At 36.5% G+C, this 27,986-nt stretch overlaps 1 protein-coding gene across 5 annotated transcripts in view; it reads left to right on the top strand.

Annotated features, from left to right (window-relative positions):
* EXOC2 (exocyst complex component 2) overlaps positions 1-27,986 on the top strand; it is a 256,500-nt gene that overhangs the window by 108,597 nt on the left and 119,917 nt on the right. For all 5 annotated transcript variants that reach the window (XM_036072478.2, XM_036072479.2, XM_036072475.2 and 2 more), the window contains 3 exons: positions 4,899-5,024; positions 11,427-11,551; positions 27,760-27,825. In XM_036072478.2, coding sequence (XP_035928371.1) covers positions 4,899-5,024; positions 11,427-11,551; positions 27,760-27,825 — 317 coding nt within the window. The remainder of the gene's footprint in view (positions 1-4,898; positions 5,025-11,426; positions 11,552-27,759; positions 27,826-27,986) is intronic.

Below are 27,986 nucleotides of genomic sequence, written 5' to 3'. Positions count from 1 at the left end.
CCTGGAAGTCTTCCGAGTACTAGGTATAATCAGCATTTTCTATAAAGTCTAAACTTCATTATCAGTTTTTGTAGGAATCATTGTTTAAATGTAAACTGTTAAGTTTTGAGCTTTTGAGATCCATAGGTTAACATAAAGCTGAAGACTTTTTATTTAGTAGAAACCTCACAGTTGGAAAAAATTAGCAAGTGTTTCAATTTGTTAAGAGCAAATTGTGAAAGATTGATGGTTTATTTTCTTTTAGAAAGGTAATACATTTTAAACTTTTGATTATTTCTACACTGCAGCTTTTATTCTCTTAGTGAAGTCACTAGGATTGCTTTATTAATGTTCTGTAGAAGGTAACTTCAGCAACTTTTGAAAGTAAATTTTCTCTTTTTCTCTTAATTAAAACAAATTTTCTGTTCTGTTTATAGAGTGTTCCAGAAATGGTTTTTCTAATTTTATGTTTGTTTACAATCTGTTAAGTTTCTCCTACATCCTCATAATTAGAAGAATTCCTTTTGAGAATGCTGGTAGCATATTACAGAAGCTTTAGCTGGAGAAACAAAACATGGATTCTTATTTGTCAGTAATTGAGAAGCTTAGTCGTTATTTTTTTTTTTTTAATTTTAAGTGTTTGAAGGTTTTTTTTTTCCCCCAAGATACTTCTTCCAGGCATCTGTAGATAAGCTATGTATCTTTTCTTATGATATATTGATAAAATCATAACTCGAACACTAGTTTGTAGAATTTAGAAGACATCGCTACACCCTTTTAGTTCTAGGATTTTATTTGTATCATTTTTCCTGCAAACACCACATAGCATTTTTAGAACTAGAAGTACTATAGTGATGGTTCTCATGCTATGGGATGTGTCCCTATATGGAATTTTCTCTCCCGAGTAATCTTTACCCTGTAATTATTCCCCAGATTTCGCCAGATATCTATGACTGTTTATAGCCAAATACTTTTGATCTCATAAGCGTTTATTCATTTGAGTGTATTTATTGGTTACCCTGCTTAGCGTCATTAAAATAACCAAGCTGTAAGGTCCCATAATAACAAGTATTTTGAAATTCTGATGAAGTTTTCACTGTTACTTTTTTGTTGTCTTTATTATATTCCTTATATAATTTCTATTTAAGGCTTAATTTTCACATTTGCTTCTCTGTGTAGAGGCAGACTTTTTAGATAACACCACTAATCAGTGTTCTAAATTGTAGGAATAGTGAGCAAAATAAACATGTTTTCCATTTTGTTCTCAGTGGTGATTTAAAGTTTCCGATTCCGACTTCATACCATAGAATCACTATTTTACACCCAAAAAAGACTTCAAAAATTTTATTGTGTCAAGTCCTGATTTTTACAGGTCATGAAGCATTGGCCTATTATGATTGCTTAAGCTAGCTGCAGAACCCCCTTCCAGTTGTATAAACCATGAGAATCTTGGGTTAATCCCTGCCCCAATTTCAAATATAGCAAACAATTTGTTAGTATTAACATAAATGAAGCCAAAAAGTTATAACCTTTCATCAAGGCGTAATCTTATTTAATAAAAGGCTTTAAAAAAATTTCATCTAGAAAAAATTATAGGAACTGTTCATTTCTAGAGAAAATTTACTGTCAAGAAAACAAATGACCTCTCAGAACCTAATGCAGTATTGAGAAAGATAAAGACAAACACAATTTTACAAAAACTTTAGTCTCTGTCACCTGCAAAATGTCCCATGACAAGCTAAAATTGTAATGAAAAAACTAAAGTTGTGTGTATACAGTTGAATACCATCCTCAGCTGGATATCAAGGGGCAGATAATTTAGGTTGTTAGGGAAAACACACCAACACTGATTTCAGTTGCACATAAGTTAGAGCATGATAATATGAAACTTCCTAATTATTCTCATTTAATAACCATATGTTTTATATAATGTATATATGTCTCTTAAACACATCAACAGATGTTGCTATCATACTGTGAGGTAAAACAATCGAGAAAATACACTGATTTCTTGTAAGATATTTTAAAGCCTTTTGTTGATTTGATGTTAAAGAAATAGTTTTTCTCATCTTTTTCTGTTTTCTTTTCATAGTAATGCTTATTTATCATCAAAACTGCTTCATATTTGTAATAATTTTATAGAGTAGGAATGCCACGTCATATAATTTAAGATTAAAAGGAGGGTATGAGCCCTCAAGGTTTTTTTTTGACTCTTGATAATAAATAGTTTCTGACAACTGAGATTTAAAATGTTTTCTTTAATTCTCTCTTCAAAGGATAATCTTCCTAATTCCCTATAAAATAACTGATCTTAAGACCTTTTTTTTTTTTTAACAACAACAACAAAAAAAGAGCAACGTGTTAGAGAGAGAGAAGCTCATTTCTGAGTTTAATGCCCACTGTTGAGTTTGTAGGGCTTATGCATGTGTGTGGTGCTGAAGCGCTATCTTCTGGTCACTCCGCAAAAATGCGTCTTGCAGATGTGTTCCAGATGCTGGTCAGCCCTGAGGGTGTGTATATGCTGTTTTAGCTCCCTGGTGCTGTGCTATACTTGATGGTAATTCAACACTACCAATTAGGAAATTAGTTCATGTTAAATTTTCTTTTCCTGATGTTATAGAAAATGATATAGTTTCTAAAAGAAGAAAAGCATATTCCTAATACAGTTTCTGTTATTAAAGGGGAAGATAATCAATCCTTTAACAGTTTCAAAATTCGAGATTTACTTAAACTACATAAATGACTTAAAATCAAACCATTTATATTAAAGTTGTAAACACATCAGTTATAGGGAAAATCTTTGTCTGAGGATCTACTTGAATAATGATAATTATATTTTTTGTAGGAATGGTACATAATGTATTTTTAGGAAACCAGGAAGTGCTTTCCTTCTTAATAAAAATGTAGTTTTGGGGCAGCTGGGTGGCTCAATCAGTTGACTGTCCCAACTCTTGGTTTTGGCTCAGGTCGTAATCTCATGGGTCGTGAAATCAAGCCCTGCTTGGGCTCCATGCTCAGCAGGGAGTCTGCTTGTAAATTTTCTCCCTTTGCCCCTCCCCCCACTCATGCTTGCTCCGGCTCTCTCTCTCAAATAAATAAATAAATCTTTAAAAAAATGTATAGTTCTGAAACCTTCAAGAGTAACATGTAACTTTTTATGGTAGGCGCCACACCCAGTGTGGGGCTTGAACTCAGTGACCCTGAGATCAAGTCAGGTGCTCTACCTGCTGAGCTCTCCAAGTGCCCCACATGTAACATTTTAAATTAAAGCATTCTTTTCTTGCACCTTTTTATATAAAATTTTATATATATTATAATTTTTATGTAAATATTGTGATGGGCTCCTTTATATTTCCTTTTAAAGTATGTCAGAAAGTTGATATTTCGATATTATTTTCCTGAATTCTACAATCAATAGCAGTGGCAACTATATAAACTGCAAAGGAAAATGTCATAAGTCATTAAAAGCTTCCACACACTTGGCCTTTAATATAGAAAAAAAAATCAATTATAAAAATATTATTTCTTCATTGTTTGTATTTTCTTACTCTGTATCCCATATCATTTATTTTGTTGTTTTAACAAATAAATTGTTTGTTGTTTTAAAATATGGAATTACACAAGTCGTATCTTAGTGTTTAGAAATGCATGTAAATGAAACATTTAGCACATAGTATGTCTTCAACAAAATTCTATTCCACTAAAAAATCTGTCCGATTTAATTTCTATTTCTACAAACCCTACCTTAGTAGAATTTGTCAGAATACAGGGAGATAGCTCATACTGGATCATGTTAAGTGGCATGATAGGAGGAGCTCCTGAAAGCAGGTTCTCCATGGCATATTTTTACTGTATTTTATTTATTTATTTATTGCTTTATTTTCTGCCTCTACTACCAGAATGTAAATACTTTGGGAGCAGGGCATTATCTATTATTCATCACCTTATCTTCAGGGCCTATAGTTCCTGGCACATAGGAGGTACTCAATAAATCCTTGTTCAGTGTTATTGAATAACTAATGTTATCAGTGGCACGGATATGTTTTATCTTTTGCGTCTGAAAACAAATCTATATGCTTTTATTATTCTATTAAATTATAAAAGAAGGAATAGAGTTCTTACTGAGTAATTTAATATCAGTCACTCAGTATATATTGAGGGAGTTATTTGCAGAAGGTCCAGTGATTGTGGACAGAGATATAATATTTAACTCTTAAACCTGAGAAGATTGTATTTTGATTTGGAGATAGGAGAAAATTGTTAATGAACAATAGAAGGCAAAATGTCAAATCTACTGCATTAAAAGAGAGTCAGAACTCTGACTTCCAAGTGTGAAGTTGTTTTTCAAAAAAGGATTTCTCATCCTGATTTTTAGGTTTGTAGACCTTCCCCCACCCTTGCCCCTGCCAGTTTTGCTGAACACTCATTCTAAAATGATACATGAGTTTCTCTCACAGTTTGTTACATCTCTGTAGTAAGCCAGAGTAATGGATTGAATCCTATCTGAATCTATCATGTTGGGAATGGCTTTTAAAAGCTATTAAGAGAAAATATTTTTTATTTTGCTTGGCAAATGTTTTACTTAAAAGAATGGAACAATTGAGGAAGAAATAACTCAGAGAAGCAGCCCATAGAGACTATGGACTCTGAGAAACAAACAGGGTTTTAGAGGGGAGGGGGGAGGGGGGGTTGGTTAGCCGGGTGATGGGTATTAAGGAGGGCACGTACTGCATGGAGCTCTGGGTGTTATACGAAAACAATGGATTGTGGATCACCACCTCAAAAACTAATGATGTATTGTATGGTGACTAACTTAACATAATAAAATTAAAAAAAAAAAATTACTACTCAAAAAAAAAATAAATCAATCAACTAAGTAAGAATATATGGAATAAATGGAAATGTCACCTCTCTTCTAGGTACTCCAGGCCTTCACAGTCCCATGTTGGATCTGGATAATGATACCCGTCCCTTGGTGTTGGGTCATCTTAGTCAGTCGGCCTCACTGAAGAGGGGCAGCAGCTTTCAATCTGGTCGAGATGACAGTAAGTATCTCTCACTGTCCCCCACTTTGTCTTTTAACTTTGTACTTGTGCAATTTCAGGCATTTTTCTCTTGGAAATTTTCCTAATTAGTTGTGTTACTGCTGCTAAATATTACCAACCTTCTTCATAGGTGAATGTTTATTCAACATACATAGTTAAAGTCTAGTTTTATTTTTCCTGTGATTGGCTTTTTAAAAATATGCCACAGAAAATATTTTGTGAGAATTTCTTTAAGATGAAATTTGTAACAAAAGTAATCTCTATAGTCAGTACAAAGAAACACCTCTTTTATGCATTTTAAAATTTGCTTTGGAAAGAGGGTTAATAATATATTAATTGCTAATCATTTTTCCTGAGAATAAAGCATCTCATTATAACTATGTTACGTTTCTTAACTTTCTGAAGTTGATATTTACCTACTGTTTATTTACCTGTGTGAGATACAAAATTATTGGTTATAATGCATTTGGGTACCAATTAAATGCTATTAGTCACTGGTTATTTATAACCTCAATAACAGATCTAAGAAATCCAAATAGGGTGGGATGCCTGGATGGCTCAGTTGGTAGAGCATTCAACTCTTGATCTTGGGCTTGTGAGTTCAAGCCCCATATTGGGTGTGGAGATCACTTAAAAATAAAATCTTAAAAAAAAAAAAAAAAGAGGGGCACCTGGGTGGCTCAGTTGGTTAAGCGACTGCCTTCGGCTCAGGTCATGATCCTGGAGTCCAGGGATCGAGTCCCGCATTGGGCTCCCTGCTCAGCAGGGAGTCTGCTTCTCCTTCTGACCGCCCCCCCCCCATGCTCTCTCTGTCTCTCATTCTCTCTGTCTCTCAAATAAATAAATAAAATCTTTAAAAAAAAATCCAAATAGGATAATAGAAATATCTTACTTTATATTAAATACCTCTAAAGTTTATTTTAAAGTATTTTATATTATTACAAGTATTGGAGTAGGGCTTTTTCTAAGGTTTCATTAATAAATATGAGTGAATATCCATCATAAGAACACCTTAAAATTAGATGATTCATTTGTACTAAATGGAGGGCTCAGTGTTCCTTCTTGTCCTGTTCCCATTTCCTACCAAGCCCATCAAACTAATATAAACAGTGAAAGAACAGAATTACTTGCTTCTGTATACTGTGGTGTATTGTAGCCCTCTAAGCAAATATGGCCTCCAGGATCTGACTCTGGAGTGCAGCCCACCTGAGTTTTTAAACAATACTTCCTTCTTTTAATTAGTAGGAAATTATGGCAGGTCTAAAAACCCTCCACCTCACTCCTTAAGTAATTTACTACCATCAGTTGACATGCTAACAGGCTTAAATCAATTAGAAACTATTATTGAGTCTTGACTTTAAATGAGTTATATCATCTTGAACAGTTCAAATTTATCTGTCTGCGTTTTGCCAAACTTCTTGGATCTATTTTATGAGATTCTGGAAATTTTCATCAAATTTAGAAAATTTTGGGCCTTAGTTTTCTCAGGTATTTTTCTGTTCTATTTCCTTTTCTGGGACTTCAATTACATGTATGGTAGGCCAATAGATTATCTTACAGATCACTGAGGCTCTCTCCCTGTTCCTCCTCCCCTCCAGTTTTTCCACTCTGCTTCATTATAGAGTCAGTTGCTATGCCTTCAACTTCTCTGATCTTTTATCTGCAGTGTCTAACCTGGAAATTCCAGATACTGTATTTTTCATCTCTAGAAATTCCACTTGGTTCTTACAAATATCTTACCTTCCTGCCCTCATTATTTTCATGTTTTCCTTTAAATATTTGAACATTGTCCTTATTGGTTAATTCGGGCATTTCTGTAATTTCTGGATTTGTTACTATTGACAATTTTTCTCTTGGTTTCTGGTTATTGTTCATATTTCCCTGCTTATAATGTGAATGTTCAGTGTTGAGTATCTGAGTTCTGTTGTCTTCCTTTAAGGAATGCTAGACTGTTTTATCAGTTCCTTACAGGTAAGTTTGAGCCATTCAAGGCTTTTGCTAGTTTGCTAGAGCAGGTCTTGAGTAGCCTTCATTCTGGGGATACTTCAGCCCGACCACTGAGACATGATCTTTTGGGTCTGTACTGAGTGGCCCAGGTAATTGATGAGGACTGTTCCCTCTGGCTGTTCAGAGCTAGAAGGTCTCCCTGCCCTGTATTATTTCTCGGAACTGTTTACCTTACAATTCCCTGGTTGTTCTTTGCCTGGCTTTGTGAAGTTTGACTCCATATATGCAGACCTAGTTCTCAGCAAAGACTTAGGAGGACTCTTACACAGATTTTTGGAGCTTTTCTTCTATGTAGGTTCCTTCTGGAACTCTTTGCTACATTTTCTAGTCATCTCCACCTCCTTTCCAGCTCAGAAAGGCCATTGAGCTTTGTTTAGGTTATGCTTCCTTTTGTCTGTGTTGTCTAGAAATTGTCTGTAGACAGAGAGCCATGGCAATTGTGGGCTCATCATACATTTCCCTTCCCTTGGGAATCAGTCCTATGCTGCCTATTGTCCGGTGTCTGAAATAGTTTGTATTATCTACCTCCTGCCCCCAATTTTCTAGTTGTTTATAACTGGAGGTTGAATCTAATCTTTATTACTCCAGTATGGCTGGAAGTAGAAGTAAAATACATGTTTAATTTCCTTAAAATTATTACTTGAAACTGAAACATTGAGGAAGATTGCTTATAGTAAATAGTTCTTTTCATCAGTCTTAGGAAATAACTCTTGAAGTTATTCTGTAACTGATAATAGCATATGGGAATTTAACTAAGACATGTTGAATTCAGTAAGAAGATAAAACCCAAAATCATTTTCAAATAATGATCAGAATTTGGATGAAGTAGATGTAGAAGGAATGGGTAAATAGGACTCTGATTACATACATATATACATAGGTATAAAGAATCCATTAGTAATAAAAAGATCAAATAAAACATGAGACTAAAAATTATTCCCTGTCACTGGGCAGGAGGCTGCAGGGACCTGTCTGTTTTCCAAGAACCTTGATGATTGAGTGCCAGCACATTAAGGAATTGCAGAACTCTCAGCTCAGTATGATTATTTGGTACTATTATTTAGCTGCACTATTACCACTCTGTACTATAGTGAACTTAGACAAAGTAATTTTACCAATTACTCTGTCATAAAAAGATTCAGCTGAAGAAATCTTTTTGGAAGCCTTATGGGATTGTTTTGTAATGTTTTTATTTATATTTGTCCAACTGTTTTTCCTATCATAAAATCACTTCAATTAGAATACTTATTAATTAATGGATTTAACAAGAGAGAAGCTGAGTTTAATTTCTGTTTATTTTGTGTTTTTTTAAAATGAAATTTTCCTTTACATTGGTGAAAAAGCAATGTTCCTTATTTTTCTTTGGAGTGGAGGCGATTCCCCATGACAGACTGATCTTTGAGACCTACTGCTCTCTATATATAGAATATCTGTATCTATGTTCAATACATGGATATGCAATAAGCCAGGGCACTCAAAGTGCTTGTCCAGCATCAGATCCAATAGAGACTTGGTTCATCATAGGGTGTTTTCACTTTGATTTCCCAGCAAAAAAGCTTTGCAAAGAATATATAAGATAAGGATATTAGATGAGTTTCTCACAATAGGGTTATATAAATAGTTGTAAATATAGCTGCATGGAGGAGCTCAGACTTTTGAAACACTAATTTAGGGGAAGAGGTCATGTATGAGTCTACTTGCTACCACATGAGGCAGGTCTTCCAGTGCTTCAGTTTTTAGATTTTCTTGTCCTATTTCTTACTTTGTCATTGGCCTATCATACACTGGGCTGTGGCCTATGCTATGTAGGGTACTGCATGCCATTTGGAAAACAGTGCTTACCTGTATGTGGTTTGTCTGCTTTAGCTCTGTCTCCAGATGAAAAATACCTCTAATCTCATTAGACTCTTGTCACATTATCATTAGGACTCCTTTTATTGATTGTTCGATTGTAGGCTCTGTGAAGGCAGAGACCTTCCCTGTTCATTCAGTATTAGTGGTGAGCATATTAGACAGATATTAAGGTATAGCCATAGGATTAGCACACAGTGGACACTTAATAAATATTGGCCAAATAGACAAGTACAGTTTACAGTGTACCCCTAAATAAAGAACCATGCCTTTCACATATGTGACAACTGAATTTAAAGCTTTCTCCCACAACTCATAGACAAAGGGCTAATATACCTAATAGGTAAAGAGGTCTATAGTGCACAGATTGGAAGTCTGAATGCTCTTAAGTATATGAAGGTAGGCACTCAACCTCACTTACAATAAAAATTTAAAAGACCATGTAACACCACAGTGAGATACCAGTTGGCAGAATCCCCAGATTTTTACTGTTTGGAATTTTGTGTGTTTGGTTTGTTCATTGGTGAGATTATAAGGAAGCTTCTGTGTGTTTATGTGTGTTGCTGGTGGGTATGTAAAGAATCTCCATGGAGGTCAATTTAATAATACTTACTAAAAATCACAACTCTGTGTACTCTTGGACCCAGCAGTTCTTTTTCTGAGAATTTATTCTACACTGATACTTGTACATGTGCTAAATGTGGTAGGCACAGAGTTATTGATTAAAGCACTTATTTTATTTTATTTATTTTTTAAATTTATTTTAAAGCACTAATTTTAACTACAAAACATTGAAAACAGTCTTGTCCATTATAAAGGGATTTTTTAAAAATTATGATACATACAAAATATGAACTACAGTTGGCCCTTGAACTGCACTGGTTTGAACTGTGCAGGTCTACTTATGCATGGATTTTGTTCAATAAATATATTGGAAAGTTTTTTGGAGATCTGCGACAATTTGAAAAAACTCTCAGATGAACCATGTAGCCTAGAAATACTGAAAAAATTAGAAAGGTATTGTTGTAAGAGTACAATATATAATACATATATAAAATATGTACTAATCGACTGCATTATATAATTGGTAAGTTTCCTGGTCAACAGTAAGCTATTAGTAGTTCAGTTTTGGGGGAGTCAGAAGTTATTCATGGATTTTTGACTGTGCAGGGGGTCATTGTTCCTAACCTGTATTGTTCAAGGGTCAGTTGTACTGTGTAACTGTGGGGAAAAAAATACTTTATGTACGAATAGGGAAAAACTTCAGGATCCATTATTAAATGAAAAAAGGGCCAAGTGTCAAAACGGTGTGTTTAATATGCTTTCATTTGTGTGAAAGAACATTTGGGTGGGGAGAGAATATGTATTTATATTTGCTTGTGTATATAAAAGACATCTTAGAAAGAATCACAAGTAACTGATAACAGCAGTTTCTTATGGCTGCAGCTGGGAACTAGGCAAATGGGGAATGTAGGTGGGAAGTAGATTTTGTTCTATATACCTTTTAAGTTTTCTAACCATATGTTGTTTTAAAATAAATAAAATCCACCCTTCCCCACTAGAATAACAACAGTAATAATAGCAACAGAACTTTTTGCCTAGGAATATTTTGAAAGGAAGCTGGTAGTTGGTGAAGGAGTTAATGCAAGTTCCCTTATCTGATCTTTCTTTGAAGTTGCTGAGTAGAAGTTGGAAGTTGACCCCAGAGGTTCTCCTGATGATTGCTGTGAATTGGACAGTAGGAATACCTCTGCCCTGCTCCTGCTGGAGGCTGTGAAACAGAACAGCAAAGCTGGGAAGCAGGGCATGGAGGAAGGAGGAAACAGGAAAGAATGTGATAAAGAAGAAGGGAAGAAATTGGAAGTGATTAATGCTCACTGAATTACTAATTTGTTTTTATTCCTATGAACTTATTCCCATAAGAAATCTATAAGACCTTATTTCCCACTTACAGTAATTGCATTAAATGATACGTAATCCAAGAGGCTTCAATATTTTTATTTTTTCTTAAATTTCTTTGTTATGGGAAGAGTTATTCATTATACGATTATACTTGAATATGTTCCTTTATGATAACTTGAGTCATCATTGAACTTTCAAGTGCGTATATAGTGGCATTTCTAACTGGTTGATATTTGCCTCCAATTTAAGGCTGATTGGCCTTGCCCTGTCTTTGCCTTACTTTGCTGTTTGAAGACATGACTTTTGAAGAGAAGTAGAACATCCTGAAGACAAGGTTGAAAACCCAAAATATGCTCCTTCTCCTTCTGTGTCCTCCTGACCAGTCTGCCACTCCCCCATCTGCCACGCCCCTTTGAGAACAGCGGGGTATTTATTCTTTGTGTATTCTTAAAGTGTATTCTCCCTGCCGGCAGTCTTTAGTAATGTGATGTGGAAAAGGAAATACTGGTCTATCAGCAAATTAAAGCTCTACAGCCAAAGTGGGACAAAGTGTGACACATTTTTAGGTGGGGGAGCAGTAATATGTTCAACCGATTTTTATTCTTGATTCAAAGTATATTCATAGTATTTTCCCCCCCTTAGCATGGAGATACAAAACTCCTCACCGGGTGGCATTTGTTGAAAAGTTGACCAAGCTTGTTTTAAGTCAGCTGCCTAACTTCTGGAAACTCTGGATTTCATATGTTAATGGAAGCCTTTTCAGTGAGGTATGTATACAAATTTGACTGTAGATGTAGCTAAGTCATTGTGTATTCTAGTCATAAAAATTTTAGATTTTGAAGTGACTTTTTTAAAACTTCGGAGACCCAAAGCCCAAATTACCCATGTAATTATGGAATTTCCTAGTTGGAAAGGATTTAAAGATCTCGTTTTCTAGTCCCCTGTGATCAGCCTGTAGAAGTTGTTATAAGCAGTTACATTTTCACAAGTAGCACATTCATTTGGTGTTTTAATCATAGAAATTATGAACAGAAAGTAATGACTCTGATTTTTGTAACTCAGACTCATCACTCTAGTGTCTCACTTCAAGTGCCCCACGAAAGGCCCCCAGATCCTGGAGTATAGACTCTAATGCCCTTTGCCTTGAGCTGCGAAGGAGCTTCCCACCTGTAACGTGGAGAAGACCTCTCTGGTCTTGTGTCTCTATGGAGAACTCTTTACAGCTCTGGGAGATGGGAGAGGTAGAAATCTTCCTGATGGTGAAAGCTATTTCCTGCACTTGCCAAAATAGAAAGTGGATATGGAAAAGGGCTAACTGGTTTTGGTTTTTTGCACAAAAGCACACCTTTGTGGTTCAAGACCTTTCTTGCTTCGCAGAAAGTGGTTGGGTGTCCAGGGGTCCATCCAGTCTCTCTTGATCCATGGATGTTTATTCATGCTACTTTTAAAAGAAATATAATTGTCCTCTGGAATTGATATTTTTCCTTTGTGTATTTAATTCTTATTTGCCCACTTTCTCTTTTCTTTTAAACCTAGTAGATTCCTAAATCCTTGTTCATATGAGTGGTTAGTATTCTAAACCATAAAATTTATTTAATGTAAGAAAAATGGAAAAACTATAGCGCATGAAAAAAATGGTTACTACATAAAAATCAATTTCTTATTCATGAGTTATCACTGTATTTTTCTTCCTTTTCAGCAGTGTATCAGTTACTGTACTTTATAAGTAAACACTAAAATATTATAGTAACACATAATATATGTCTTATGTCCTTTTTGTATTACTTGGTTATACAGAAACGCTATTGAGAAGTTAACTATACAGAGAAAGTCAGTCTTCCACAAACTAGATGTAGAGTTTGGCTGGCCTTCATAAATGCAAAGTTGATTGTTGCTGCTGAGAATGAGAATGATTCATTTTTTTTCTCCTACAAATTTTTATTTAAATTCCAGTTACTTAACATACAGTGTAATATTGGTTTCTGGTTTAGAATTTAGTGATTCACCATTACATACAACACCTGGTGCTCAACTCCTTAATCCCCATCACCTATTTAACCCCCGCCCCCGCCTCCAGTAACCATCAATTTGTTCTCTATAATTAAGAGTCTGTTTCTGGATTGACCTTTCTTCCCCCCACCCATGTTCATTTGTTTCAAAAATTCCACGTATGAGTGAAGCCATATGCTATTTGTCTTTCTCTGACTGACTTATTTTACTTTAGCATAATACTCCCTAGATCTATCCACATGCTTGCAAAGGGCAAGATTTAATTGCTTTTTTTGACTAATATTCCACATCTTCTTTTTTGTTTGTTTCAAATTTTTATTTAAATTCTAGTTAGCTAATATATAGTGTAATATAGGTTTTAGGAGTGGAATGTAGTGATTCATCACTTACATACAACACCCAGTGCTCATCACAACAGCAGCCTTCCTTAATACCCATCACCCATTTAGCCCATCCCCGGCCCACCTCCCCTCCAGTTGACCCTCAGTTTGTTCGCTCTACTCGCTTATAGTTCGTCTCCCTCTTTTTTTTTTCTTCCCTTCCTCTATATTCATCTGTTTTCTTTCTTAAATTCCACATATGAGTGAAATCATATGGTATTTGTCTTTGACTGACTTATTTTGCTTACATAATACACCCTAGCTCCATCCACGTTGTTGCAAATGGCAAGATTTCCTTCTTTTTGGTGACTAAGTAATATTCCATTGTCTATAAATACACTACATCTTCTTTATCCATTCATCAGTTGATGGACATAGTTTGCTATTGTTGATAATACTGCTGTAACCATCACAATGCAGGTGCCCCTTCAAATCAGTATGTTTGTATCCATTGGGTAAATACCTAGTAGTGCAACTGGTGGGTCATAGGTAGTTCTGTTTTTAACTTTTTGAGGAAACTTCATATTGTTTTCCAGAGTGGTTGCACCAGTTTGCATTCCCACCAACAGTGCAAGAGGGTTTCCCTTTCTCTGCATCCTCATCAATACCTTTTGTTGCCTGTGTTGTCAATTTTAGCCATTCTGACAGGTGTGAGATGGTATCTCATTGTGTCTTTGATTTGCATTTCCTTGATGATGAGTGATGTTGAGCATCTTTTCATGTGTCTGTGAGCCATCTGTATGTATTCTTTGGAAAAATGTCTATTCATGTCTTCTGCCCATTTTTTAAATGGATTATTAATTTTTTGGGGGGGTGTTGAATTTTATAAGTGCTTTGTATATTTTGGATAGTAACTCTTTATCAGATATGTCATTTGCAAATATCTTCTCCATTTCCATAGGTTGCCTTTTAGTTTTGTTGATTGTTTCCTTCACTGTGCAGAAGCTTGTTTTCTAAGTGTTTTATAGTTTTTAGAGCGTAGTTCCTTTACCTCTTTGGGTAGGTTTATTCCTAAGTATCTTACGGTTTTTAGTACAATTATAAATGGGATTGATTCCTTGATTTCTCTTTTTGCTACTTCATTATTGGTGTATAGGAATGCAACAGACTTCTGTGTATCTATTTTGTATCCTGCAATTTTACTGAGTTAATATATCAGTTCTAGCAAGTTTTTGGTGGAGTCTTTTGGGTTTTCTCTATAGAGTATCCTGTCACCTGCAGATAACGAATGTTTGACTTCTTCCTTACCAATTTAGATGCCTTTTATTTCTTTTTATTGTCTGATTGCTGAGGCTAGGACTTCCAGTACTATGTTAAGTAACAGTAGTGAGGGTGGATATCCCTGTCTTGTTCCTGACCATAGAGGAAAAGCTCTCAGTTTTTCCCCATTGAGGATTATATTAGCAGTGGGTTTTCCATATATGGCCTTTATAATGTTGAGGTATGTTCCTTCTAAACCTATTTTTTTTAGGGCTTTTATCATGAATGGATATTGTACTTTGTCACATGCTTTTTCTGCATCTATTGAAAGGATCATATGGTTCTTATCCTTTTTTTTATTAATGTGGTTTATCACATTGATTGATTTGTGAATATTGAACCAACTTACAGCCTAGGAATAAATCTCACTTGATCGTGGTGAAGGATTCTTTTAATGTATTGTTGGATTCAGTTTGCTAGTATTTTGTTTAGAATTTTTGCATCCATGTTCATCAGGGATTTTGGCCTGTAATTCTCTCTCTCTCTTTTTTTTAAAGATTTTATTTCTTTGACAGAGAGAGAGAGAGAGAGCACACGAGCACAAGCAGGGGGAGCAGCAGGCAGAGGGAGAGCAGGTTCCCGCGAGCAAGGAGCCCGATGCAATACTCGATCCCAGGACCCTGGGATCATGACCTGAGCCAAAGGCAGCCATTTAACTGACTGAGCCACCCAGGCGTCCTGTACTGCTCTTTTTTAGTGGAGTATTTATCTGGCTCTGGAATCAGGGTAATGCTGGCCTCTTAGAATGAGTTTTGAAGTTTTTCTTCCATTTCTATTTTCTGGAATAATTTGAGAAGAATAGGTATTAATTGGTATTAAATGTTTGGTAGAATTCCACTGGGAAGCCATCTGGCCCTGGACTTTTGTTTGTTGGGAGATTTTTCATTACTAATTCAATTTCTTTGCTACTTGAACAGTATTCTCTTTCTTCCTATTTCAGTTTTGGTAGTTTATATGTTTCTAGGAATTTTATCAATTTCTTCTAAGTTGTCCGATTTGTTGACATATAATTTTTCATAATGCTCTCTTACAATTGTTTGTATTTCTTGGTGTTATTTCTCCTCTCTCATTTGTGATTTTATTTATGGGTCCTTTCTCTTTTCTTTTTGATAGGTCTGGCTAGGGGTTTATCAATTTTATTAATTTTTTCAAAGAACCAGCTCCCAGTTTCATTAATCTGTTCTGTTGTTTTTTAGTCTCTATATCATTTATTTCTGCTATAATCTTTATTATTTCCCTTTTTCTGCTGGCTTTCGGCTTCATTTGTTTTCTTTTTCTAGCTCCTTCAGGTGTAAAGTTAAGTTGTTTATTTTAGGCTTTTCTTGCTTCTTGAGGTAGCCCTGTACTGCCATTCACTTCTCTCTTAGGACCACTTTTGCTGCATCCCAGAGGTTATGGACCCTTGTGTTTTCATTTCTGTTGGTTTCCATGTATTTTTTAAATTTCTAATTTGATTTCCTGGTTGACCCATTCATTCTTTAGTAGTATGTTATTTAACCACCATGTATTTGTGGTCTTTCCAAATTTTTTTCTTGTGGTTGACTTCAAGTTATATGGTGGTGTGGTCTGAAAATATGCATGGTATGATCTCACATTTTTTGTACTTGTTGAGGTCTGATTTGTGACCTAGTATGTAATCTGTTCTGGAGAATGCCCCAAGTGCACTTGAGAAGAATGTATATTCTGTTGCTTTAGGATGGAAAGTTCTGAATATATCTGTTAAGTCCATCTGGTCCAGTGTGTCTTTCAAAGCCATTGCTTCCTTTTGATTTTCTGCTTAGATGATCTATCCATTGATATAAGTGGGGTGTTAACATCCCCTACTATTATTGTATTGTAAGTGGGGTGTTAACATCCCCTACTATTATTGTACTATTATTGTATCCCCTACTATTATTGTATTATTGTCTTATTATGGTGTCCATTAGCCCTTTTTATCTTGATGGAAGTCCCGATAGTTCATTTTTGCCTTTGTTTCCCTTGTCTTTGGAGCTGTGTCTAGCAAGAAGTTCCTGCAGCTGAGATAAAAGATGTTGCTGCCTGTGTTCTCCTCTAGGATTTTGACGGATTCCTGTCTCACATTTAGGTCTTTCATCCATTTTGAGTTTATTTTAGTGTATGGTGTAAGAAAGTGGTCCAGTTTCATTCTTCTGCATGTAGCTGTCCAATTTTCCCAATCCCATTTGTTGAAGAGACTGTCCTTTTTTCCCTTGGATATTCTTTCCTGCTTTGTCAAAGATTAGTTGACCATAGAGTTGAGGTTCTGTTTCTGGGTTCTCTGTTGTGTTCCATTGATCTATGTGTCTGTTTTTGTGCCATTAACATACTGTCTTGATAATGACAGCTTTGTAATACAGCTTGACATTGTGATGCCTCTAGCTTTGGTTTTCATTTTCAACATTTTCAACATTCCTCTGGCTACTTGGGGTCTTTTCTGGTTCCATACAAATTTTAGGATTGTTTGTTCCAGCTCTGTGAAAAATGTCAGTGGTATTTTGATAGGGATTGCACTGAATGTGTAGATTGCTCTGGGTAGCATAGACATTTTAACAGTATTTATTCTACCAACCCCTGAGCATGCAATGCTTTTCCATTTCTTTGTGTCTTCCTCAATTTCATAAGTGTTCTGTAGATTTTGAGAACAGATCCTTTACCTCTTTAGTTAAGTTTAGTCCTAGGTATCTTACGGTTTTTGGTGCAATTGTAAATGGGATCAATTCCTTGATTTCTCTTTCTTCTGCTTTATTGTTAGTGTATAGTAATACAACAATATGCAACTGTACAATAATGCAACTGGTTTCTGTGCATTGATTTTATATCCTGCGACTTTGCTGAATTTTTGTATCATTTATAGCAATTTTCAGGTGGAGTCTTTGGGGTTTTCTACATAGAGTATCATGTCGTCTGCAAAGAGTGAGAGTTTGACTTCTTCTTTGCTGATTTGGGTGCCTTTTATTTCTTTTTGTTGTCTGATAGCTGAGGCTAGGACTTCCAGTACTACGGTGAACAACAGTGATGAGAGTGGACATCCCTGTCATGTTCCTGATCTTAGGGCAATAGCTCTCAGTTTTTCCCTGTTGTGGATGGTATTCACTGTGGGTTTTTCTTTTTTTTTTTTTTAAGATTTATTTATTTTTTATTTATTAGAGAGAGAAAGAGATAGTAAGAGAGAGTATGAGCAGAAGGGGGAGAGGGAGAAACAGGCTCCCCGCTGAACAAGGAGCCCAACATGGGGCTTGATCCCAGGACCCTGGGATTATGACATAAGCCGAAGGCAGACACTTAACTGACTGAGCCACCCAGGCGCTCCTCGCTGTGGGTTTTTTGTGTCTTTTATGATATTGAGTTGTGTTCCTTCTATCCCTACACTGCAGAGAGTTTTTGTCAAGAAAGGATGATGTATTTTGTCAAATGCTTTTTCTGCATCTATTGAGAGGATCATATGGTTCTTGTCCTTTCTTTTATTAATGTGGTGTATCGCCTTAGTTGATTTGCGAACATTGAACCACCATTGTAGCTCATGAATAAATCCAACTTGGTCGTGGTGAATAATCCTTTTAATTTACTCTTTGTTCCTATCAGCTAGTATCTTGTTGAGAATTTTGGAATCTATATTCATCAGGGATATTGGTCTGTAATTCTCCTTTGTCTGGTTTTGGGATCAGTGTAATGCTGGCCTCATAGAATAAGTGTGGGAGTTTTCCTTCCGTTTCTATTTTTTGAAACAGTTTCAGAAGAATAGGTATTAATTCTTTTAAAGTTTGATAGAATTCCACTGACCATCCCCTCACTTTCAATCTGCAGGTGTCATTGGGTCTAAATAAGTCTCTTGTAGGCAGCATGTAGATGAGACTTTTTTTTTTTTTTGTATATTCTGACATCCTATGTCTTTTGATTGGAGCGTTTAGTCCATTTATATTCAGAAATATTATTGATAGATACGTATATAGTGCCATTTTATTGCCTGTTTTGTCGTCTTTTCTGGAGATTTTCTCTGTTCCTTTTTAGTCATTGTCACTTTTGGTCCTTCCTTCCCACTCAACAAGTCCCCTTTAATATTTCTTGCAGGGCTGGTTTAGTGGTCATTAAGTCCTTTAGTTTTTGTTTGTCTGGGAAACTCCTTATCTCTCCTTCTTTCTAAATGATAACCCTTCTGGGTAGAGTATTCTTGGCTGCAGATTTTTCCCATTCAGCACATTGAATATATCATGCCACTCTCTTCTGGCTTGCCAAGTTTCTGTGGAGAGATCTGCAGCTACCCTTATGGGTCTTCCCTTGTAAGTTAGGGACTTCTTTTGTCTTGCTGCTTTCAGGAGTTTTTCTCTATCAACTATATTGTACAAATTTAACTACAGTATATCTTGGTGTTGGCCTGCTTTTGTTGATTTTTATGGAGAGTTCTGTCTCCTGAATTTGGATGTCTGTATCCTTCCCTAGATTAGGGAAGTTTTCAGCTATTATTTCCTCATATAAACCTTCTGCCCACTTTTCTCTCTTTTCTTCTGGGATTCCTATGATATGAATGTTTTTATGTTTGATTAATTCACTGAGTTCCCTATATCTATTCTTGTGATCCATAATTCTCTCTTTTGTTTGGCTTCATTATTTTCCATTGTACTATTAGCTATATCACTTATTCGTTCCTCTGCTTCTTCTATCTTTGTGGTCATTATATCCAGTCTGTTTTGAATCTCAGTTATTGCAGTTTTCATTTCTGTTTTTTTTTTTAACTCTTTTATATCTGTGGTAAGAGTCTCCCTGATATCTTCCATGCTTTTCTCAAGCCCAGCGATTATGCTTATGACTGTTGCTTTAAATTCTGCATCAGGCATATACTTATATCTCTTTTGATTTGATCTCTGCCTGTAACCTTTTTTTGTTCTTTCTTTTGGGATGAATTCCTCTGTCTGTGTTTTGTGTAGGTCTCTTTTTCTGTATTAGAAAATCTTGTTGTATTTCCTGATCTTGAGAGCCTTATGAAGAAGAGGTCATACAATGTCCAGGGCATGCTTCAGGGAGTGTCTCTGGTGTATGCTGCATGCATTCGGCTACTGCGTTTGGAAGTGTTTGGACATTGGCCAGAGTGTGGTAAGTTTTAACTAGGTGTGCTCTGGTCTGCTTGTTAAATGAGACCTGATGCTATTTCCACTACAAGTGAAGTTTTCAGAACTCTGGTTAGTAGACGTGATGTGTGCAGGGGGTTGTGCTGGTCTTCTGGGAAGGGGCCCGCTGCCCTGGTCCTTAGGCACATTTGCCTGAGAAAAGCAGTACCAGCAGAATGCAAGGGAATGGGACTTGGTGTAAGCAGGTTCGGCAGCCAGTGTTGGCATTGTGCTGTTGACTGAAGTTGGTTTATGCTGAGGGGTGGGGAGATAAATGGTGCCAGCCAGCTCCTTTGTCCCTAGAGAGGGGTCTCTATGCTTGCTGCTCTCAGGGAAGCACTCCCAGAAGAGTGAATAATTTCCTCTTGTGCATCCCAGGTGTTTTTCAGATCGCTGTTTTCTCTCTGTCTGTCTCCAAGTTGCTTGCCTGCCTGGAGCAGCACAGTGCACTTTGGGTAATATCCCAGCCAAGCCTGCTGACTTTTAAAACTCCAAACTTTAAGGTCATGCTGTAGCGGGACCTGAGCTAGTCTTCTGGGGAAGGGTCTCGCTGCCCTGGGACAGATGCAGATTTCACTGAGAAGGGCAGTCATGCTAGAGTGCAGAGACGTGGGATTTGGAGCAAAGCAGGCTAAACAGCCAGTGTCCAGGTTTTCTGCCCTCAGCAGGTGTCTCTGTGCCTATGCTGAGAGATGGGGGAAAGAAATGGCACTCTCCAGCTCTTTTGTCCCCCAAGAAGTGTCTCTGTGAATGCCACCTCTCACAGATGTGCTCCAAGAAGAGTGAACAGTCTCTACCCCATGTACCTTATGTGATCCTCAGATTGTGCTGTCTGCCCTTGTCTGCTTGCCTGCCTTCTCTCAGGGAGTAGGGTCTCTATCTCAGCCAAGCCCACTGACCTTTGAACTCCAGTCTCTGAGCCCTACTGGTTGCAGAAACTCACAAAAAGCCCCTCTCCAGCCCCTCTCATTTTCCCAGCTAATGGCTTTGGGGAAGTAATCGCCTTGTGCATTTCCCTGGTGCACTCTTTCTCTCTCTCTCTCACTCTCTCTCTCTCTCCTTTCTCTGTGAGTAGGGCTCCTTCCCCTCTGCAGCACCCGTGATCCTTACCCCCAAATCACACCTCCACAATTCTTATCTTCCTTGATTTGGCCTCTTTTCTCCCTCTAATTGAGAAGTTTGTTCTGTCAGTCCTTGGGTTGATTTCTTGGGTATTCAGAATGATCTGATAGGTATCTAGTTGTGTTTGAGGGACCAGGCAAGCCTAGGGTCCCCCTAGTATGCTACCATCTTAGTTCCTCCCAATCCGAGGAAGTGAATGCTTTAATTTCAGTTTTTCTGGTGTCCTGAAAAAAGTTTTCTCAACATTTTGCTTTCAAACATGTCTCCATCCATTTGCATTTTCTTCCTCTCAGCTGCATGAGAGTTGTGTGGCTCTCTATGCTGAGGACAGGTTTGGGTTTCTTGCCCTCTGCCATGGTGTAGAACAGCCACGCAACCAGTAACGTGTCATAACTTCCTCTTCCTATCCGCTCTGTCTCTAATCCTGAGGGCTCATGAGGACTGGAAAGGTTAGATGCTTCCATATCAGTGCCTTGACTGAATGTGTTCACAGCCCTCTTACAGAACACTAATTTTAGTGTTTTAATAGAAATGTCCAATATATATCACTTATTAGCTGCAACCTGAGGCAAATAACTTTACTACTCTATGCCTGGTTGCAAGGTCAGGTTTGGGAATTAAACAAGTTAATGTCAGTGAAGTGCTTATAACAGTGTCCAGCAGATAAATGAAAATTTACTCTTATTATTTGGAATAAATGTTTATTCCAGTATTTAAAACTTCATTGGCCTGGCACATAATAGGTGTTCAGGGAATAAAGTTTAGTAGCATTAAGAAATAGCGGACTGTTGGGACGCCTGGGTAGTGGCTCAGTCGGTTAAGCGTCTGCCTTTGGCTCAGGTCATGATCCCAGGGTCCTGAGATCAAGCCCCACATCGGGCTCCCTGCTCAGTGCAAAACCTACTTCTCGCTCTCCCTCTACGGCTCCCCCTGTTGTGTGCTCTCTCTCTCTCTGTCAAATAAATAAATAAAATCTTAAAAAAAAAAAAAAGAAATAGTGGACTGTTGAACTACTATAGTCATATTGAATAATGTCTAGACGGATATACTCATCAAAGGATTAGTACCTTAGGAAATGGATTTTAAACCTAGTTATTTGTTTCCAGTCAAGTGTTTCTTCCTTCCAGATTGGTTGCTGTAGGTGGCCTATCACATAAGGATAGTAGTTGCCTTATCTTGAGTCTTTTTAGAGTTCATAAAATTCCTAAGTTTTTTATCTGGGATATTTTAGTGAAACATTAGTTGCACTGAGTTGGATATGCGTATGGTATTTCTACCTATCTGTATTTGTAAGCTTTTAAGAGTTTATAGTAATAATTATTAATAGAGTGTAATTCACTATATAGATTTGGACATGTTTTTAAACTAGTTATCCTCTATTGAAAAGCTAGAAAGACACTGAAGGGTAGTAGAAGGGAATGGAGGAGTTAGGAATGTGTGCCCACCATATCAAGCTACTTGTGAAATCCAGAAACTTAATTAAATTAAAACTGAGAAGAGTTCCAAGGCTTTGATATTTGGTATTTAAGCTCATATAAGAGAGCTCTGTAATATTTAAACAAAATTTACTTGTAAGTTTTTTTCTTGTTATAGAATTATTTTGCTTTATTAAGAGCCCATCCGTTAAAGATTTAGATGGAGTTTCCAACAGTTTAAAAAATAGTTCTTCAAACCAGTCATGCCCATGTGAAGTAACATATGTGAATCAAAACAGTGAAATCTAGCCGTTGGTCTTACCACAAAGTAGTTTTGGTCTGTGTGTGCAGGAAAGAGTTAAGGTTTTTAGTTAACGAAATGATTAATAGTAGGTTGAGATCTCACCTTTGGATATATTTTAAATATTGTATAATTTGGAGTAAAAAATGTTAAAGCATCCAAATAATTTTTAAACATTAGTAATCAACATTTTTAAAAGTTGTATGACTCATAGTATGTAAATTAAAATGCACTTTATATTCCAAAATTAGATTTCCTTTTAAAAATAGGGCAACTGATATAGTTCAATATGTTGATAAGTAACTGCTTTTTAATTAACAATTTCAAGAGGTATGCCTTAAAACTAATTCCTGCCCTCTCCAATTTCTATATATTTGGAGACCAGTCTTTGAAGTTTATAAATTATTTTGTCTAGTAGATGTCATCATGCATTCATTAGCACCTGTTTAATGGGCAAAATTTGGTTTTGATTTTGATATGATGTTTTTAAAAAATTGATCTTCACTCTTTGATTTAAAAGTATTTAGAACAAAAAGCTATGAAATAACTAGCCCGTTAAACAAGGCTACTATACACAAAGTTCAGTATTAGGTACTGTGACAGATAGAATTAGAAAAGCACCATCTGATAATTGGTATACTTACAGTTTTATCCTGGCTTGACTCTTTATTGAGACAATTATGCCTTTATTTCAGAGCTCCATCTCTTTGTCCACAGCACACTAAACCAGCACTATGTTAGTCAGGATTCAGAGAAATAGAAACAAGAGGATGTTGATTCTGCTTCCAACTGTGTATATAAAGAGAAAAGATTTACAAAAGGAGTTTGGCTTACATGATTATAGAGGTTGACAAGTCCCAAGATCTGCAGTCATCAAGTTGGAGGCCCAAGAATGCCCATGGTGTAGTTCCAATCTGAAAGCCAAGAGGCTCGAGACCCAGGAAGTACCAGTGTTTCAGTTCAGTGTCCTCATTCAAAGCAGTTAAGCAGGAGGAGTTCCCCCTTACTGGAAGGAGGGTCAGCCTTTTTTCGTTCTATTCAGGCCTTCCACTGATTGGATGGGTTCCACCCTCCTTAATGGGGGCAATCTGCTTCCCTTCGCCTACCAATTCAAATGTTAATCTCATCCAAAAACACTCTCACGGACATACCCAGAATAATGTTAAATGAATATCTGAGCACCCTATGGCCCACTCAAGTTAACATGTAGAATTAACCATCACAACGTCCTTAACTTAGATTTTGCAGTGTAGAATTCCAGTGTCATTCTGTGCCTCTTCACATCACAGTGGGTGCTGGGTTCCTCAGCAACATTTGAATTCTACACCTACAGGAGTCCTCCCAACTCCCAGTATTCACAGGAAATTCTTAAACCTCTGCTTATCCCTTTTGTTATCTTAAATCTCCAGGAGAAGCAGTGAGTCTGTTGGACTTCTCAGGAATATATCATAGGGTTATGCCTGGCAGATCTCCTTCAAAGGGTCAGTTAGCCATGTGGAGACCCAGGACTTCAAGTTTTTTAAAGACCTTGAAATTAACCTAGTAGTATTCAGGGCCATCATGCTTTCTGAAATATATCCCAGGAGGTCCTGAAGAACTCTAACCATGGGTGATCCTTCATTCACCAAATATTTATTGAATATCCTGAACACACTATGTGACAGGTACTGATACATGTATATACACACACACACATACATGTGTGTACATGTAACACATACATATGTAAATTTAAAAATATATAAATATATAAAATAGTGACCAAGATAAATATGACCTCTCCCCTCCTGGAGAGACAGAACCAAAATCAATTTTTAAAAACTTTATCTTAAATTTTGCTAACAGCTATAAAAGAAACAAATAGGGTTCTAAGATGGGATGGAGGTCAGGGAAGATCTCTCTGAGGAGATGACATTGAAACCAAAACTTGAAGCATGAGAAGGAAACAGCCACACAAGGAATCAGGGAGAAGAATGTATTAGGAAGAGACAACAGCACATTGCAAAACCAAGGAAGGGAGCTTGGCATATTTGAAAAACAGAAAGAAGGTCAAAACATTCAGAGTATACTAAGCAGTGGGCTTAGGGTATCAGGAGAAGCAGGAGATGAGGCTAGAGGAGGAAGCAGGGACCAACTGACAGGGCTTCATTACAGACCATGGTAAGGAATGTGTATTCCAAGTATGGTGGGAAGCCACAGATGGACTCTAACTGGTGGAGTAATCTGATCAGAGTTTTGGTGTTAAAAAAGACCACTCTGGTTACCTGTTCAAGAATGAATTGGCAGGGAACAAAAGTCAGAGTAGGTAAACTATTAAAGCCGTCTGGGCAGGAAATGATGGTGTTTGGGTTAAGGTTTTGTTAGTGGAGTTGGAGAGAAAATGATAGATTTTGTTTGTATTTTGGAAGTAGTGTTGACCAGACTTACTGATGGATCGATCAGATGAGTAGGATGAGGACAAGAATTAACATAGAGCTACCAAATGGACTCTCAAGTGAGTAGGTGTGCCATTTACAAAGCCAGATAGACTTTTTGAAGAACATGCTTGGAGGAAAATACCAGTTTTGTACTTTTAATGTATTGAGTTTGAGATTACTGTGAGTTATTCAAGAAGAGACATGAAGTAGACAATCCGAAATTCAAATCTGGGCTTCAAAGGAAAAATTAGGGCTGGAGATATAAATTTGGAAGTGTGACATTGTGATTTATAATAAGAAATATATGTGGTCTTCTGGTTTTGGGCACAGAGCTCCTAAAACCCTGGGAATTTCTTCAAGTGAGGAGTGGGAAAGGTCTTTTGTTACGTTAATGATGTGACTTTTGTCTCCACCTAAGGATGAGGGTGCTAATTGCTTGGATCACCAACCATGTGATTAGAGGGTTGGAATTTACAGTCTAATCCTCAGACCTCTAGGGAGGGGAATGGAGCTGGAGGTTGAATCAGTTGCCAGTGGCCAGTGATTTAATCAATCATGCCTATGTAATGAAGCTTCCATAAAAAGCCAAAGGACAGGGTTCAGAGAACTTCCAGGTTGATGAATGTGTGGAGATACAGGGAGAGTGGCTTGCCTGGAGAGGGCATGGAAGCTCTGCACCCTTTTCTCATACTTTGCCCTATGCATCTCTTCCACCTGGCCATTTCTGAGTTTCATCCTTTTATAATAAACTGGTAATCTAGTGGGTAAACACATTTCCTAGTTCTGTGAGCTGTTGTAACAAATTACTTGAACCCATGCAGGGAATTATAGGAACCTCCAATCTGTAGCCAATAGGTCAGAAGCATAGGTGACAACCTGGTCTTGAGATTGGCATCTACATGTGTGTTGGGGGGCGGGGTGCAAATCTTGTAGGACTGAGCCTTTAGCTTGTGGGATCTGACGTTATCTCCAAGTAGATTGTGTTAGAATTGAGTTGAATTGTTGGACCACCCAACTGGTGTCTGGAGAATTCCTTGTTTTTGAGGGGAAACTCCTCCCCCTACACACACATGTTGGAATTGAGTGCAGAATCCAAAATAGGAAGGCACTAGATAGAAATGATATTTGAAGCCTTGAGAATAAATTAGAGTGTATAGAGAAAAAAAGTGCCTAAGACTAAGACCTGACAAACTGCATTACTTAGAGAATAGCTAATTAATTTATCACCTCAGTAAACCTGGGGCCATTCATTTGCTTTTCTACTCGTAGGCCACTATATTGCCTGAAGTGTTACTTTGAATCAGAACATCACACTTTGACAGAAACAGAAAGTAGGCTAACAGACATTCAGGGCCAGTTAGACTTACCTGAGTGGTCATGACTCAGATGGGAGTCACTCTTGACATCTCTCCTTTCTCACTGAAACACCCAGTAGAATTACCAGGCTCAGTCACCTCTGCCTTGGAAGCCTGTAGCTAAGCCATCTACATGAGTTCATGCTCCACCTCCTTTTGCCTAATACGCTGTGATTGCTCACCTGGGTGAGTGTAGTATCCTTCTAACTGGCTGTGCTCCTAATATCAGCCCCTCCAGTCACTTCTCACTGTTGCTTTAAAACACTTCAGTTACTTCTCATTTGTCTTAAAAATAAAGGGACAAAAACATCAGCTTCTAAGTGAAATCCTCATGTACAAAGAATTTTGAGTGTTGTTGCCTAATGAATTTAGGAATTTGCTTACTGAGTTATTACTGAGGTGAATTTCAGGTTTAGTTTTTTCAACAATTAAACTTCGATTCTGGAAAAGCAAAAGTGCGTTTCTACAAAGAAAAAAATGATAAAAGCAATATAGTTCAATATAAAATTATAAAATAAATGTAAATTAGAGCCTGAAGAGGTATGTATATATGTGTGTGTTGACCACTTTTTATCAGGTATGTCTGATGTTTTTGTTCTTACCCTTCTTTTGCTCATTCATGTTAGAAATGCTCATCATCATAATGAACTCTATACACTGTTTCTCTAGCTTATACCAAAAATATATATAACATTATTTGTATTTCAAAATTAGCTTGAAGTCAATTGTTGTTAACTTGAAAGTTCTCTTGACACGTCTCTATCCAATAATTTCATAAGCATTTTAACTTTAAAGGATAATTTCGTATTATGTTAGTGAACTATCAGAATTTTCTTTTTCATCGTACCATTTTGTTATTATTTTTTTATTTGGAAAGTTTTCTAAGCTTACCCTTCTTAGGCATTTTATATGGTAATATTTAGCTGTTAGAAAATTTGGGAGTAAAAGGTTAACTGAAATCCAGTTGAATAGATTTCTCTTTTAATCAATGTAGTCTTCCACATATTACTTTAAGGAGAAAGAAGTATCAAAGGAAAATATGGCTAGCAGTAAACAGATAAAAATTTAATTCTAGAATATATTCTCTCCTAAATTAGACTATAAAATCCCTGAAAGAATAGTGATTTATAATTTTTTAAAAATAAATGCCAAATACAATGGTTATCTATAAATGTTTAAGGGAAGGGAATGGAGAGCCTAAGATTCCTGGACATTAATCCAGAGTTTACTCTTCCTTTTGTTTCTATACTAGCTAATGAGAAATAGTATTGAGAAGGCTAATCATGGGTATGATTTAGGTTTAACCATATACAGTTATTGATGAACATGGCACATGAAATTCACCTATAAAAAAGGCAATTTCAACTTAATTCTTAGGCTTATTTATGGAATGGAAATTGTACTTAAAGGTTTTAAGAAAATGAATAACTTCCTTTTGGAATAAGAAAGTTTTTCTAATTAAGTCTGTTTTTAAATCAGAAACTTAGATTATGTCTTAAACATTCAGTCAAGTTACAACCATATCTTATGCTCTCTTTATATACAACTGCTAAGGCATTTCTTTTTATCTGAAGACAACTAATATATTTGATTTTGCTTTTTTAATTTTTAAGACTGCGGAGAAATCAGGCCAAATTGAAAGATCAAAGAATGTAAGGCAAAGACAAAATGATTTTAAGGTAAGTTAAGGATAAGTATGTAGACTTTTTCACAGGATAAGGTTTTCTCAACCAAAGTTACTAGAAAACTATCTACATTCAAACTATTCATCACTGTTCAGGCTGATTCCTTTAGTTGATTTAATCAAATTAATGAGTTTTAATGCAGTTTTACTTTCATC

This window comes from Halichoerus grypus, chromosome 9 (assembly GCF_964656455.1).
Source record: "Halichoerus grypus chromosome 9, mHalGry1.hap1.1, whole genome shotgun sequence".
Classification (NCBI taxonomy): Eukaryota; Metazoa; Chordata; class Mammalia; order Carnivora; family Phocidae; genus Halichoerus; species Halichoerus grypus.
The sequence above is the reverse complement of the archived record's forward strand: the minus strand, read 5'-3'. Positions and strand labels throughout refer to the sequence as shown.